The following is a 15,225-nucleotide window of genomic DNA, read 5'->3' as shown; positions in this document are numbered from 1 at the left end:
GAGGTTGGTGTTAAGTTCATGAAATCCAGGTTTTGAGCTTACTACACAGCACTCTGCTCTTTCAAACAGAACTCTGAGTCAACCAGGATACAAGACATTTTGGCGCCACCTATTTGGTATTGCTGATTCAAGGCTGACTTATATTCTTTTCTACTCTAGGCACAAGACCCCGAAATATTTGGGAAGGAGGCCGGTCGATTAAATCAACCCTAGTACGCAACTGGTACTTAATTTATCTACCCCCGAAAGGATGAAAGGTAAAGTCGACCTCAACGGGATTTGAACTCAGAACGTAAAGATGGACGAAATACCGCGAAGCATTTTGCCCGGCATCCTAACGTTTCTTATTCCTTTATTGCCCACAAGGGGCTAAACATAGAGGGGACAAACAAAGGGATTAAGTCGATTATATCGACCCCCATTGTGTAACTGGTACTTAATTTATCGACCCCGAAAGGATGAAAGGCAAAGTCAATCTCGGCGGAATTTGAACTCAGAACGTAACAGCAGACGAAATACTGCTAAGCATTTCGCCCAGCGTGCTAACGTTTCTGTCAGCTTGGCGCCTGAAATAGGTGAATGGCTAGACAAGTCTACTGTTGTGTTGATAGAGACACTGTTTTAACACAACAGATTAACAATACCAACACACACACAATTCATTTCTAATGGTGGAATTCAAAGTAAAAAAATTTCATATTTTTCAAATTCTTCTAAATTCTTATCATACACACACTCTATAATTAAAGACAAGCTTCATACAGTTTTTGTCAACAAATTCCACTCGGGAGGCATTGGCCAGCCCAATACTAACACAACACACCTACCCACAGTACCACACAGCAGGAACAAACACAAGACCATGTGGTTGTGAAGCAAACTACTTGACCATGCAGACATGTCTACATAAATGGTCTTGGGTCCAGTCCCACTGCATGCCATCTCGAGCAAGTATTTTCTACTTTAGCCCCAGGCTGAACAAAGCCGTGTGAGTGGATTTGGTGGATGGAAACTGAAAGAAGTACATCATGGATGTGTATGGCTATATGGCAATTACTGCATGTACTCATTACATACTTACCTGGTTCGTTCAATTCAGCTAACATGTTGCTAACGCCACCACACTTCAAATCAGCCTGGAATTGAAATAAAGACACTGGTGAATGGTGGTGGTGGTGGTGGTATGTGGAGACATACTAGTGACATAAAGGAGTGAGACAAGCTAGGAATGGAGCAAAACATGCATTAAGGTCTTACCCATGCCATACAAAACCACTTGAGCACCATCTTGAGTTCTCTGGCTCCAAATTGCCAATTTTGAAAGGATTCACAAGCAAAATGAAAGCAATCCAGGATAGTTTTAAGTCAGAACATTTTAGCGTAAGTACTAAACCCCAGCTTCAATATCAAGAGCGTTATTGTATTTGATGGCATAAAAGATGCACCTCAATTTCGGTTGTGTATATTCGGGATAAAAATCTTTAATACATCACTATTGGCACTCTGTTTGTTCACAACAACAAGGGTTCCAGTTGATCCGATAAACGGAACAGCCTGCTCGTGAAATTAACATGCAAGTGGCTGAGCACTCCACAGACATATGTACCCTTAACGTAGTCCTCAAGGAGGTTCGGCATGACACAGAATGCGCCATGGCTGGTCCTTTGAAAAATACAGGTACAGCTCATTTTTTACCAGCTGAGTGGACTGGAGCAACAAGAGAAAATAAAGTGTCTTGCTCAAGGAAACAATGCATCCCCAGGATTCAAACCTACGACATTACGATCATGAGCTGAACACCCAAACCACGAAGCCATGTGCCTTCGTTTTAGTACATAACCCCTTTAGCATTTAGATTATTCTTGTCTAATGTAAAGCTTGTTTATTCACATTTCTTTGAATTAACTCACAGATTATCTTTCTGTGTTGAGATTTCAATGATGTGCTTGTTTATTTTTAGTATGACATTGCAGGGTAGGTGTGAGATGTTGAATATGGCCAGTCTGTACATAAAACAGGTGTAATAATTGAGCCAGATATGGCCAATTTAAATGATAAAGGGTTAAAGAATATAATATTTAAAGTAATCTTTGAACATTACATAAGTCAATAAATTATTTAAATGATATTTAAGTAAATAATAGTATTACGGAGTCAGGCTAGGTAGAAGATACTGTTTAGATTAAAATTAGCCTATAGTAGTGAGCACCAGGGACAAAATTAGCTTATGCAAGGCACAACTTTGCATATAGGTCCCAGAGTGATTTTTTTAAAACATTTTTTTTGGGGGGGAAAGGTGCATCATATATGCCATCAAATACAGGAGTTACTTTAATAAATGTCTATGTTGTTAACAATTTTTTAAATTAAATGAAAAAAAAAAAAACAGTATATTTCATAAGAAATCCATTAGTTATGGTGATGGAAGTGGTTGATAGAATGGTAGCAGAGACATGAGAGAAAGAGGAGTGGGGGAGGTAATGTGAAGTGAGTAAAGAAAATGGAGAGAGGGAGAGATGAAGAAGGGCAGAAGGAAAAGAAGGATAGACATAAAAGAGGTGGTGGGAGAAGACGATGAAAAAAATAGAGAGGGTGAGAAAAGGGAGATGCAAACCTGAAGCTCTCTGTTCATCCTGTCCAACTCATCCTAATAAAATGAGAAAGGTGAGATTATTAATTAGAATGTCTGGTGAACAAAATAAGACAGGTAAATGTTTAAAATGATACATATCATCATCATCATCAATATCTACATTTCCATGCTTACATGGAAGGCCAGTCAGGTGGTACTGGCAACAGCCACGCTCAAAATGGTGTATTTTATGTGCCACCTGCACTGGAGCCAGTCCGGCGGCACTGGCAATGACCTCGCTCGAATGTCTTTTCACATGCCACCGGCACAAGAGCCAGGAAGGCGACATATATATATGTAAAATACTTGGGTATACATGTAACATATCTACAAAAGCTATCACACAGCTTCCATTGAACAACAATAACAATTATATATGGTAATTAATTTACCTGCTGAATCTTGTCTGCAACCAGTACATCTAACGTGAGGGTGATCTTGCTCTTTGGTTTCACATCTAGCCGAACCCCACTGTCCTTCAGCTGCAAACAAAGAGAAGAAAAAGAAGAAAACAAAACATTATACACACGTGTCGCCATCACTGCTTTAGCATCATAGCATAAGACAGTTGCCTGAGGTACCATGCGAGGAGACTGAACCTGATTCTAAATGGTTAGAAAGCGAACTTCTTAACGACACAACCATACCTATACATTATATACGTGTAGATGTGCATGTATATATCTACATACATACACAAACATATGCATATATATATATATATATATATACATACAGTTTTAGGGAAAAGAACCAAGGTTCATGAACTCATCGATGAAAATCCACTGTCACATATGTAAAGCTCAATTTAATTTGAATTTTTATAAATTGATTTTAATTGAGTTTTTACCTGTAATTCTGGATTTTGTCCCTATTATATATATATATATATATATATATATATATACACATATATATATATATACACACATATATATATATATATATACATATATATATATATACACATACACATATATATATATATACACATATATATATACACATAACTAAATACATACATATATACTCACGCATGCATATACATAACTACATACATATTTACACACACACATAAAAATGCATATTTACATACATATATTCACACACACACAGATTAACTGCTAGCAACGCCACAGTATTTCGTTTTGCAACCATAATGTACTACCAAGTGTATTAAAAGTCTGCAAGTTAATATTGTGCCTTACTTTTGTGTTAGCAGTGAAAAACACATCATACTGTCACACACTGCCAAGCCAAAGAAGGGAACCTTTCCATGGTTGTTTGACCTGCTAAAAATAGCAGTCAATTACCCTTTGAATTAAACCCTACTGTCATCAATAGTGAGGGACAGCTTGCATCTAGGATGATGTTATCCTAGATACAAGCTGCCCAAGATGGTCAGGGCTGGAATGTCTTAGATCAGGGGTTTTCAAACTGTGGTCCGCGGACCACAGGGAGTCCGCAAAGACAAGACAGGGACGTAGACAGCAAATACTTTTTATGGGCAATTTGATTTTATATATGTTTTTTATTGAAATCTTTTAATTGACAATAAACCTATTTGTTAAATACTGTTAAATAAATAAATGTAAAATATGTTATTTTAAGCATATATTTATGTATAAATTTCATAAGCGTCTATAAGGGGGTCCCTAAGGTAAAGCCTGAAATATAAAGGGGTCCACAAGTCAAAAAGTTTGAAAACCCCTGTCTTAGATTATAGGCCTGCTGGATCAGAATTGACCTGGGGCTAAACAACATAGTATTCTGTAATATACATGGCACCAAGCCACACTGCAAAACACACCACACTCCACTGTGCTGTAACACAGCATCTTATATCGTGTTCTAATACATGTCAGAACACAAACAGCTCCCCCATATCACACTAAAATACATGATACACCACCCTGACATGTCACAAGGTATCACATACAGTATTCCATGCCACTTTTTAAAACACACACACACACACACACACACATGTGCCAAATTAATCTGAGCAAAACTTACTCTATAAAAAATCAATGTGCAGAATTCCATAGCAAAGTAATTAATACATACCTCACATTTATCCAACCGAGTCTGTAACATCCTGAAATAAGACAAGCACAAAGAAAAGCCTTTTATGTACATATGAATTATATATATATTATATATGCATATGAATTATATATTTATATATATATGTATGTATGTATGTATATTGATATATGTTTGTAGCCCATATTTGACATTTAACAAATGTCTGACATTTGAAAATGAAAGTCTTGTATGGTTTAAACCAATCATAAGCAAATTGCAGTGTGCAAACCACATGCAACCCATGGGACTTTCTGAATGGCGTGCCTAATTTTATGAGGAAAATAAATTTATGAAAATGTTTTACCAGTGCAGCTTGCTTGATAATAAGATATATCTCATGCAGCTTGCTTCTCAAAAGAAATATAGCCTATGCCTGGGAATGAAACCGGAATGGGAACAAGGTGATACTAATGTCTTTTGGCTTTGGTGTTCAACAAGAGAGGCCTTATGTGGTCAGCCAACCAGCTTGAAATAACAACTGGTATAGGTGGATTAAATTGCATCGGGTCCCAAACTGGCACTTCAGAAGGATGAAAGACAAAGTGAACTCCTGTAGGATTTGAACTCGAAATTTGCAAGGAAATACTTAAATGCTGCAAGGCATCCTACAAATTCTGACATCATCAGCATTTAATTAATGTCCAAAGTAATAGCAAGGAATTTACTCCTGCCTTGACTGACACCAGAAGGGTCAAAGGTCAATGGTTAGTGAAAAAAAAAACATAAAGAAATAAAAAAAAAAGTAATAAATATCAAGACACCACACTGTGTAATCTGATTGTGAAAAACTTACCCACTGTCGTCAGATACTGATAAATCTGAGCTGTCTCGGGAGTGGTCATCTGGAAGAAAGAAATGAAGAAGCTTTTAAGACAGAGATAACCATTGTTGAAGTCGATAGCTACATAAGGGGAGGAATTCAGAGATGGACTTCAAGGTTAGGAAAAACAAAAAGAATTTGGGAGTGCATAGAATTGTTATTTTTGGGTGCCTAAAATCCTTTTATTACAATATTTTAAACTAAAATATGTTTTAATGACTGTATTTTGATAGGCACAAGACTTAAAATATTGAAAGATGAGGCGAGTCAATTACATCGAAAATGGTACTTAACTTTTGTTAAGTACAGCTATGCTTGTTGATCACGGCTGTTTGGTTTTAAAAAAACGGAAAACGGCATGTTAAATGAATCAGTGATAAATGAATCACAGAACACAAAGGTAAAATAGGTTTCATTCCGTGACCCCAAGTTGTCCCCCTGACTCACCCAAAATAACACCTCACAAGCAGTTTAAGCACATTTGAGGATATTGTTTCACATCTTGGAAAAATATTTAGAAAAAAATTTAATAACATATGATCAGTAAGTCATTGTCATTTAACGTCCGCTTTCCATGCTAGCATGGGTTGGACGATTTGACTGAGGACTGGTGAAACCAGATGGCTACACCAGGCTCCAATCTGATTTGGCAGAGTTTCTACAGCTGGATGCCCTTCCTAACGCCAACCACTCCGAGAGTATAGTGGGTGCTTTTACGTGCCACCGGCACGAAGGCCAGTCAGGCCAAAAAAAATATCACAAACAGAATCTTGAATTGATTACCAGCTCATATTTATAACAGATCAATTTATCTTAAAACTCAACATGGTTCACAATTGAGCGTACCGTGTAATCCCAGATCAGTGATGAATGAATCAGTGATAAATGAAGAGAGGTGTATACTAAATGAAGAGATGTATACAACAAGTAAATAATATTCACCTTCGGTGGATTTTTTATTTCGGGATCTTAAGGAGTTGCTGGTCATTGTCGGACTGTTGCTAGTGGTGACAGACTGTGAGGGAGTTGGTATTGCATGTGTAGACAGGTTGCTTGATGTTACTGTAGAGAAGAAAACAGTGGCATTTATCATCCTAGCTGTATAATAAACTAATAATAATACAAATAATAGAAGTAAACTGAAGGATTAAACAAGCATTGGCTCTTCGGTTGTTTAAGGTATTTACAAGTAGAACCAGTGGTTAAGCCACCTTACTCCATAGGGAACATAGGGATGGTTTCCTGTTTTTTTTCTGACATAAACATACATATAAAGTAATCCCTTGCTATATTGCGGTTTGTTATTTGAGCTCATGCCGATTCCTCCGTGGTGTTGTTTTGCATTTATAATAAAAATAAATATATACAAATTATAAAAATAATTTTAAAAAATATACAGTACGGTACTGTTTCTCCTCTGCAGATTTTCACCTATCGCAGGTTTTTTTTGGAATGTAACACCCATGATAGTCAAGGAATTACTGTGTGTGCATATATATATATATATATATATATATATATATATATATATATATATATATATGTATGTATGTATGTATATATAATCGTCATTGTCAACCTGGAAAACCTGTTACCCCGAAGAAGGAGGAATTGCCAAATAATGGGTATTATATCCCTTTATTTTTTCCCCGCAATGAACCTCCCGAAACAGCCGTTGGTATCCAGACTTTAATTTTAACTTCACTCCTCGTTGTATTAATTATTAAAACACAGAACATGAATTATTAGTATTTTTTAAATTGAAGGCAAAGAGCATGTCTGAGGTGAAAAAAAAAAAAAAAAAAAACGTTTATTTTCTTACCTATATAAGTTATTCAAATGTCACAAATTCAGCAACAACCACCAGGTATTAACACTGCTTACATGCAATTATGGTGTATTAATCATGAACAAATTCTTAGAGTTTGTCCAACCTCTCTCTATGTATTGTTGTTTTCTCTCTTGTAAGAATGTGTAGTCTTTGAAACGTCAAGAATTATTAAACACTAGGTATTCTAGGGATTGACTATGTTTACAACCTCAGCAAAAGGCATCTTGAAACAAAGAAAATAAATGTAGAACTAATGAGAAACCAAACAAGGAATTGGAAAACAATGTCAAACAGCAGAAGTAAAATAGCATTCGAGTACCATCATGAATAACAAAAGCTTAAGAAAAATTTAATTAATTAATCTATAGACAAATCTATTGAACACAAATGAGAAATTATTTTATGAATTAATACACTTTGTAAAGTGGTTGATGTTAGAAAAGGCATCTGTCAGTAGAAACCATGTCGAATTAGACAATAGTACTTGAGCCATCCGAACTAGGACCGCATGGAAGACAGACAGTAAATGATAATGAATTTATTAATTTTGAAGCAGGTAAAAAAGGTTTCTTGAACACATGGAAATAGACAAGAATTCCAATGTGGTATAATTAGCAAAGATGTTGCAGCTTATGAAATTATTAGAGTACTAATTAGCTAAACAAGTTGAAAAGTCTGATCATGAAATTAACATGCAAGCGGCTGAGCACTCTACAGACACACATACTCCTAACATATTCTCAGGGATGTTCAGTGTGCCAAAAAGTTGGCAAGGTGGCAGAAACGTTAACATGTCAGGCGAAATGCTTAGTGGTATTTCATGTCTTTACGTTCCGAGTTCAAATTCCGCCAAGGTTGACTTTGCCTTTCATCCTTTCAGGGTTGATAAATTAAGTACCAGTTGCATACTGGGGATCGATCTAATTGACTGGCCCCACGCCCTCCCCCAAAATTTGGGGCGTTGTGCCTAGAGTAGAAAAGAATATAGTGAGCCAAGAAATTTTAGCTGAAATTAGTCAGAAGACCTGATTAATAATTCATCTATCTTAACGACTAACTCAAGAAAGATAGGGTAGACAATTCCAGGAATTTTAATTAATGTTAGAAATCATTAACTATAGAAAAAAATAAACAGGTGGTTATGTTAGAAATCATTATAATACAAGCAGTGCATAGTCGTTGGATTTTGGAATAGTCTTTACCATTATTATTTACATAGATAAAATTAATACTGAACATAATTATTATTACTATTATTATTATTAGTAGTAGTAGTAGCAACAGCACTAGTATTATTATAATGTCATTAGAAAAGTTAATGCTATTATCACAGTAACTCACTGAAACCTATTTCAAAATGTAAGACGATAAAATCTCTCACACGGATCACGGCAAACTTGAAAATACTTCAAGATTGTTTCCTGACTGAAAGTAGAAAACAAGCAAAAAAAGAAAAAAAAAATACATTCCCTATATTCATGAATACACAAACACACACACTAAACCACTAAGTTATGGGAACGTAAACACACGAACAACAGTTGTCAAGTGGTAGTGGCGGGGGAACAAACAAAAAGACACACACACACACGCATATACACACATATAAAGGGATTTTTTTTAGTAACTCTCTACCAAATCCACTCAAAAGCCCTTGATTGGAACTGAACCCAGAATCACATGGTTGGGAAGCAGACTTCTTACCATACAATCATGCCTGCACTTATATACACGGAAACAACTGAATTCGCTTACTCACAGCCAGCTGAACGTGCAACTACTTCAAAATAATTACTTTAACTCCCAAATTGCAAGCATTTCCACGGATTCTTAAAAACAGGAAACGGTCTCTCAGCTGCATCCATTGTAACTCATATGTTTACAATGAGATAAGAAAAATGGCCAGACAAGTTCCTGAACTTCCTGGTTCTACTCGTGTGCATGCCCTCTCGTATCTTCACCACCTTCCCTCTCTCTCTTTCAGCCCAACTGAGGTAGCCATGTGTCTCCTCTATCACAAGACACTCATTTCCTGTCCCTCATCTGGCACATAGCCATGTCCCTCAATACCACTTTCCGCCACCACAGTTGGGGAGTCTCACCTTGTAAGTTACTTGATGACCTCACTGTTGGTGGTGTCACATAAAAAGCACCTGGTACACTCTGAAGTAGTTGGCTTGATATTACATCATGTCAAAACACAAACATGCAGACAGACAGACAGATAGATAGATAGATAGATAAAATACAGGATATACATTTACATCTACAACCTATTTGGTAATTCCATATCCCCACTGGAATTCGTAATTAAGGTCTCTGTATAATGAGATGGTTAAGGTTAAAGGTGGAGCATTTAGCTTGCTTGGGGATGATTGTATGTGGGCAAAGGAACACATACAAGGAAGGAACAGACAGCAATTACTTTCACAGGAATAGCAGTGAATAAGTCAATACAGAAGTTGTTAGAAAAGGAGTGGTCTGACGAGAAAGTTTTTAGTTCAAAGAGGGGGAGAATGAGAGAGAGAGAGAGAGAGTCCATACATGTGTGGCTTTGTTAGGTGGTTCTCAAACAAGATATAATTTTAAAAGATTTTTTTCACCAAACTTCATATAATTTAATTGCTACACATGAGATACCTTTCTGAAGTCTTGCTTTTAGGAGAGGCAGTTATAACTGCCCTAGATTACTGTAAATTTTAGCATATCATGACTTATACATCAGACAAGCTGACCTGTCAGCATTTGTTATTTCAGATTGAAGAGAAACAGTTGTGACAGCACTGTGAACACACCTTACTAAGCTCCATTTGTCACAGCTGACTAGTTTTAAAGAGTGCAATTAGGACGTGAAGGCATTTTGGAAGCTCACTAAGCAGTAAAGTTTTGTGTTAAACTGGGTAAAAATGCTACATAAAACTTATGAAATGCTTCAGACTAAAGATTAACTTGTATGAGCCAAGAAACTGTTTTATGCTGACACAAGAAGTTCAATGACGGTAGAGGTGAGAGACCATGAGAGATGTGGGGTGAGAGAGGAATTAGAACATTAGAGGTGGTTGAAGAAATTCACAATTTTCTGGAATGAAGACCATTGTGTATCTATTGGGTCAGATCATAATACAATTTGTTTTATACTTCTTTTCCTGCTAGCATGGGTTGGACGGTTTGACTGAGGACTGGCAAGCCAGTAGGCTGACCGGACTCCAATCTGATCTGGCAAGGTTTCTACAGCTGGATGCCCTTCCTAACGCCAACCACTCCGAGAGGGTGCTTTTTATGTGCTACCGGTACAGGAACCAGTCAGGCAGCTCTGGCATCGACCACATTGGGATAAAGTTCTCTTTTAATCCAAAATATACTCTCCTTCATTTTCTACAAAGCTCTTCCATCTATCTGGTAGACTTGTAAGACCCTTCTGCCAAAATTCACTTGTGAAAAATACTCCATTACAGTTCCGACCTCATCTACAGAATTCATACTTTTCCCATCCAAATGATTCTGAAGACTGTGGAATAAATGATAATCAGAGGGGACAATGTCCAGCAAATATGGTGAGTGGGGCATTGTTTCCCATTCAAACTGCTCCAGCCTTTGGAATGTCATCCTTGCTGTATGTGGCCGAGCATTATCCTGATGGAAGAACACCTTTCGTCTTGAAAGCAAAGATGGTTGTTTTTCTTCTTGCGCTGACAAGCTGCTTGTAGTAGATCTCCTTTGTTACCGTTTGGTTTGGGTTTAAATGTTCAAAGTAGACAAAACCTTTCATATCCCACCAAACAGATAACAACTTACATGGCAGGGAGAAGGTGGAGCTCAGTACTTCAAATCTAGTGACCTGTGACGAAAGCTGCACCCAGCAATTTCGAGGGAAGAGGCATGTCGGTTACATCGACTCCAGTAACTTGACTGGTACTTATTTTATCGACCCCAAAATGATGAAAGGTTAAAGTCGACTTTGGCGGAATTTGAACTTTGAACGTATACGTTAGAGAAATGCCGCTAAACATTTCGTCCGACTTGCTAACAATTCTGCTGGCTCTCCACCTTTGGGAGTAAAATATCAGAATCGTGTGACAAAAGACGTCATTTCTATAGAGATTTAGATGCCACTTCTAGTAAGGTGAGCGACCGCATAAAGACTCCAATGATGAAATGAAGCCAAAAGGGTTCGCGCTTGGTGACTGCTGGTTCGTGCTGAAGTAAATGTCGTCACCTTGTGTTAAAGAAAACCCGATATTATTTCGTTTGAAATATATACATACTGCTGCTGTAAACCCATGAAAAAAATATTTAAAAGTATATTTAGCTTTTCCAATGAAAACTAAACAAAAATAGCATTAACTATTTTATTTAAAGAGCAACACACTGTATCCGGCAGTAAACTTATTAAAAACATTCCTATGTAGTCGCTAAAAACAAATAAACGAAAAACAGTTGGTTACAGTTGCTATATTTAAATTACTACCTAGCTTTTAAACCAGCAGATTTCACAGAAAATTACACCATGTGTGTGCGATGGTTTTTGTTATGCAGCTTATGAAATTATAAAATACTATTATTATTATTTACATATATGAATAATCCTCTATTTCTCTAATATCGAGGACTCGTTCTTTTGTTGTTACATTTTATCAATATATTTGTGTGCGTGTGTGTGTATGTATGTTCGTGTGAATGCATTTATGTTTTAGAATGTAGAAAGGTGTTAAAAATAGAAGCACGCAAGTGTGTGTGTTTATGTATATATGTAGGTATATGTATGCAGGAAAGTGATAAAAATAGACGCACACAGCATGTGTGTGTGGGGGGGGGGTATCTGAACAACTTAAAACAACAAACACAAGCGAAATTAGATTCAAATATATTGTTTAATGGCAAATTAATAAATTGCTGTAATATAAATAACAGATAGTAAAGATAGTTCATCACTGGATGAACTGCTACGAATGCAGTGATACAATAGAAGTCTAAACAGGATCGTTGTGCTTACCTGGCATCGAGACATCTTCGTTTGAACGCCATATTTTGAACGAATGGGAAAAATAAGGAAGTTAAAATAAATTTTAAAGCAGTGACACAATTCCGTATGACACCGGACGGGTTACATATAAAAGCTAATATAGTGTTGACAACCTTGGCGGTAAGAAATAACCAATCGTAGCTCTTCTGTAATGGCAAAATGAATGAATTAATTAATAAAACTTACGTAGAATTTATTTTAATTTCTTATTAAAGTATTTACTCAATATTTAGTTTGGGATATTTCGATTTGCTTGTGGTATATAGGTTTTAGAATTTTTAAAAATATCTTTCCTATTTGATGTCTTGGTTTCGTCATTCATAACTTCCGTTTCACACGTTTTGAATTTTAACATGACCCTATCACTTTGTATAAAGAATATTTACTTCATTTTAGTTCATGTACATTAAAATAGAATTCTGGATATCATTGGCTTTTTAAAGTCGTTTTATTACCAGATATACCAATTATTTATTTCTAAGAATAAGCGTTGGTTTACAAGAAGCGTAGACTGTCGAACAAAATGACTGCAGCACTTAGTTATGTCCCTTTGCGTTCTGAGTTCAAATCCCGCCAGAGTCAATTTTATTGTCCATTGATTCCAAGATTTTTATCTTTTACTCGTTTCAGTGGCGCAGACATAAACGGACTCCTCCCCACCTTATTTTTTTTTTTTTTTTTTACGGAATCCCACGTTTTCGGCTGTAGAGATTCCGGTTCTGAAAACAAATTTTCAAAAATCGCAACTTTCAATCCCCCCACCACACATTTCTTCATTTTCCGCCTTGTGCGTCGTTTCAGTTATTGGACTAGGACCACGCTGAAGCATCGCCTCGAAGGTTTTTTTTAAAAAAACTTTAGTCGAATAAATTGACTCCACTGATTTGGTACTACTAAAGCAGCGCGGACCCGAATGCGCAGTCGCGCGTCCGCACTAGCTAGTCTTGAGTGGTCGATCCTAACCCTATCCCTAACCCGCGTGTGCAAATGAATACGTGTTTAGGGTTAGGAATAGGGTTAGGGTTAGGATCGACCACTCACGACTAGCTAGCGCGGACGCGCGACTGCGCGTTCGGGTCCGCGCTGCTTTAGTAGTACCCACTGATTTTTTTGAAAGCCTTGTACTTATTCTATCGACCTCTTTTGCCGAAGTTTAAAGGATGTAAAGAAATCAAGCGGTGGTGAAGGACAAACACATTTAGATTCACACACACACACTCACTCATATGCAATGGACTTCTTTCAGCTTTCGTCAACTAAATCCATGGCGCCATGGTTCTCCAAGAGTTGTAGTTCACTAATGCAAGCGCTTAATTGTGTATGTTTTCGAAGTAAGTTAGTATTTTTTGCGGGGTACTCATGGAGAAGAGAGGACCCACGCCAGACATTAAGAAAGTGGAAAATAAAACAATTTTGAATTTGAAATAATGCGTTACTCATTTCGGTATAATTCGATTTATTGTTATTTAAAATGTTTTATGATATTTTACCATACATTCAGAGTTTTTGAAGAAGAATGTGTTGGATTATATAAACGCAGATTGAAAAGTATGATGGGAATACAAACAAATATGATTGAATCCCATCAAGGTGAGTTTCTTTGGAGAGAGAAATATGGGAAAACCGGGGATGAGTGTTTTCAGAACATTCTAAAACATCTTTCGGAATGGTTTACTTTTGAATAACATTTTATTTCATTTTAAAAACTTGGGTACGCTCTTCTTCATGAGTACCTTTTTTAGTTTATTTTTTTAAGTAGTTCGATGGTATCTCTATCTGTTATAAATTGGAGTGTAAGACAAAGCCCCACGGTTATATTTTTCGATTATTTTTTTCACCTTTTACTTGTTAGTTATTAGACTGCAGCCATGCTGGAGCACCACTTTGAGGAATTTTTAGTCGAATACAACAACCCCAGAATTTTTTTCAAATGATTTTCAACCATCGCATGAAGCTAAGTCTAGAAGGTATCTCCACACGCTAGAAATAACAGCCAAATCTCTTGAAATTTCTTTTTATAATCCCTCGCTATTTTTTTAAATTTCTAAAAATCATTTTACTTATTTCAGTCATTGGACTGCGGCCATGCTAAGGTACCAGCTTAAAGGATTTTTGGTCGCAGAAAAATCAGCATTTAAAGTCTTTTGCTTTATTCTCTCGGCATTTGCAGCTCTTACCTTCTCCATTCCGTAATTCTTGTATTCTTCTTTGCACACCTGGTTGCCTACCTATGAGATATAAAAAGAACGTTTTCCAGCTTATTGTTCTTTGATACAGAAAATATCCACAGCCTTCCATCTCAATAAACCACTATTGTCCTTGAAAGTTATTTTTGTATATTTACTACAGATTGCTTGAAGCTAACTTTCTTCCTACACCTTGATCCCTGGTTCTTTCATTTATATATATGTACCTTTAGGGTTTAGTTGACTCCAATACCCTTCATAACCTTTATATATATATATACTATCATCATGTCTTCTATCAACAAATCAAACATTGACTTTCTACCTTCAAAGACATATGGAATAAGGGATCCCTTACTTGCAGAAACAAGAGTTAGTGACAGGCAGGGCATCCAGCTATTAAACAATGCCTCAGTACTATACACATCTAATCCAGAGGTTCTCAACCAGTTTTTTTCTATGGACCCCTTTGATTACTATCTTATCCTGGGGGACCCCCATAGCCATTTGATCTTTAAAAACTAGTTTTATAGAAACTTTTTTTCAAAATTCCTTTTTTTTTTTTTCACACTTTAGCTTGTATAGGTTGAACTATGTAAAAATGTTTAGAGAAAGAAACCCAGCTGTTTCTTGCAATACACACCT

General features: G+C 36.5%; 1 protein-coding gene across 9 annotated transcripts in view; it reads right to left on the bottom strand.

The window, feature by feature from the left end:
- Window positions 1-12,497, bottom strand: part of LOC106873401 (SMC5-SMC6 complex localization factor protein 2) — a 34,398-nt gene extending 21,901 nt beyond the window's left edge. The window contains exons 1-8 of one of the 9 annotated variants that reach the window (XM_014920752.3): window positions 12,365-12,497; window positions 7,363-7,594; window positions 6,483-6,602; window positions 5,514-5,562; window positions 4,700-4,730; window positions 3,025-3,114; window positions 2,615-2,647; window positions 1,082-1,136 (exon numbers count right to left, since the gene is read on the bottom strand). In XM_014920752.3, the coding sequence (XP_014776238.2) occupies window positions 1,082-1,136; window positions 2,615-2,647; window positions 3,025-3,114; window positions 4,700-4,730; window positions 5,514-5,562; window positions 6,483-6,528 (304 nt within the window). In that variant the 5' untranslated portion in view covers window positions 6,529-6,602; window positions 7,363-7,594; window positions 12,365-12,497. Of the gene's footprint in view, window positions 1-1,081; window positions 1,137-2,614; window positions 2,648-3,024; window positions 3,115-4,648; window positions 4,731-5,513; window positions 5,563-6,482; window positions 6,603-7,362; window positions 7,595-8,712; window positions 8,797-12,364 lie in introns of those variants that run through there. The other 8 variants (XM_089362252.1, XM_089362247.1, XM_089362248.1 and 5 more) reach the window with 8 other exon arrangements.
- Between the last annotated feature and the right edge of the window lie 2,728 nt (window positions 12,498-15,225).

The sequence above is a fragment of the Octopus bimaculoides genome, chromosome 14, assembly GCF_046866305.1.
Source record: "Octopus bimaculoides isolate indiv1 chromosome 14, ASM4686630v1, whole genome shotgun sequence".
NCBI lineage: Eukaryota > Metazoa > Mollusca > Cephalopoda > Octopoda > Octopodidae > Octopus > Octopus bimaculoides.
The sequence above is the reverse complement of the archived record's forward strand: the minus strand, read 5'-3'. Positions and strand labels throughout refer to the sequence as shown.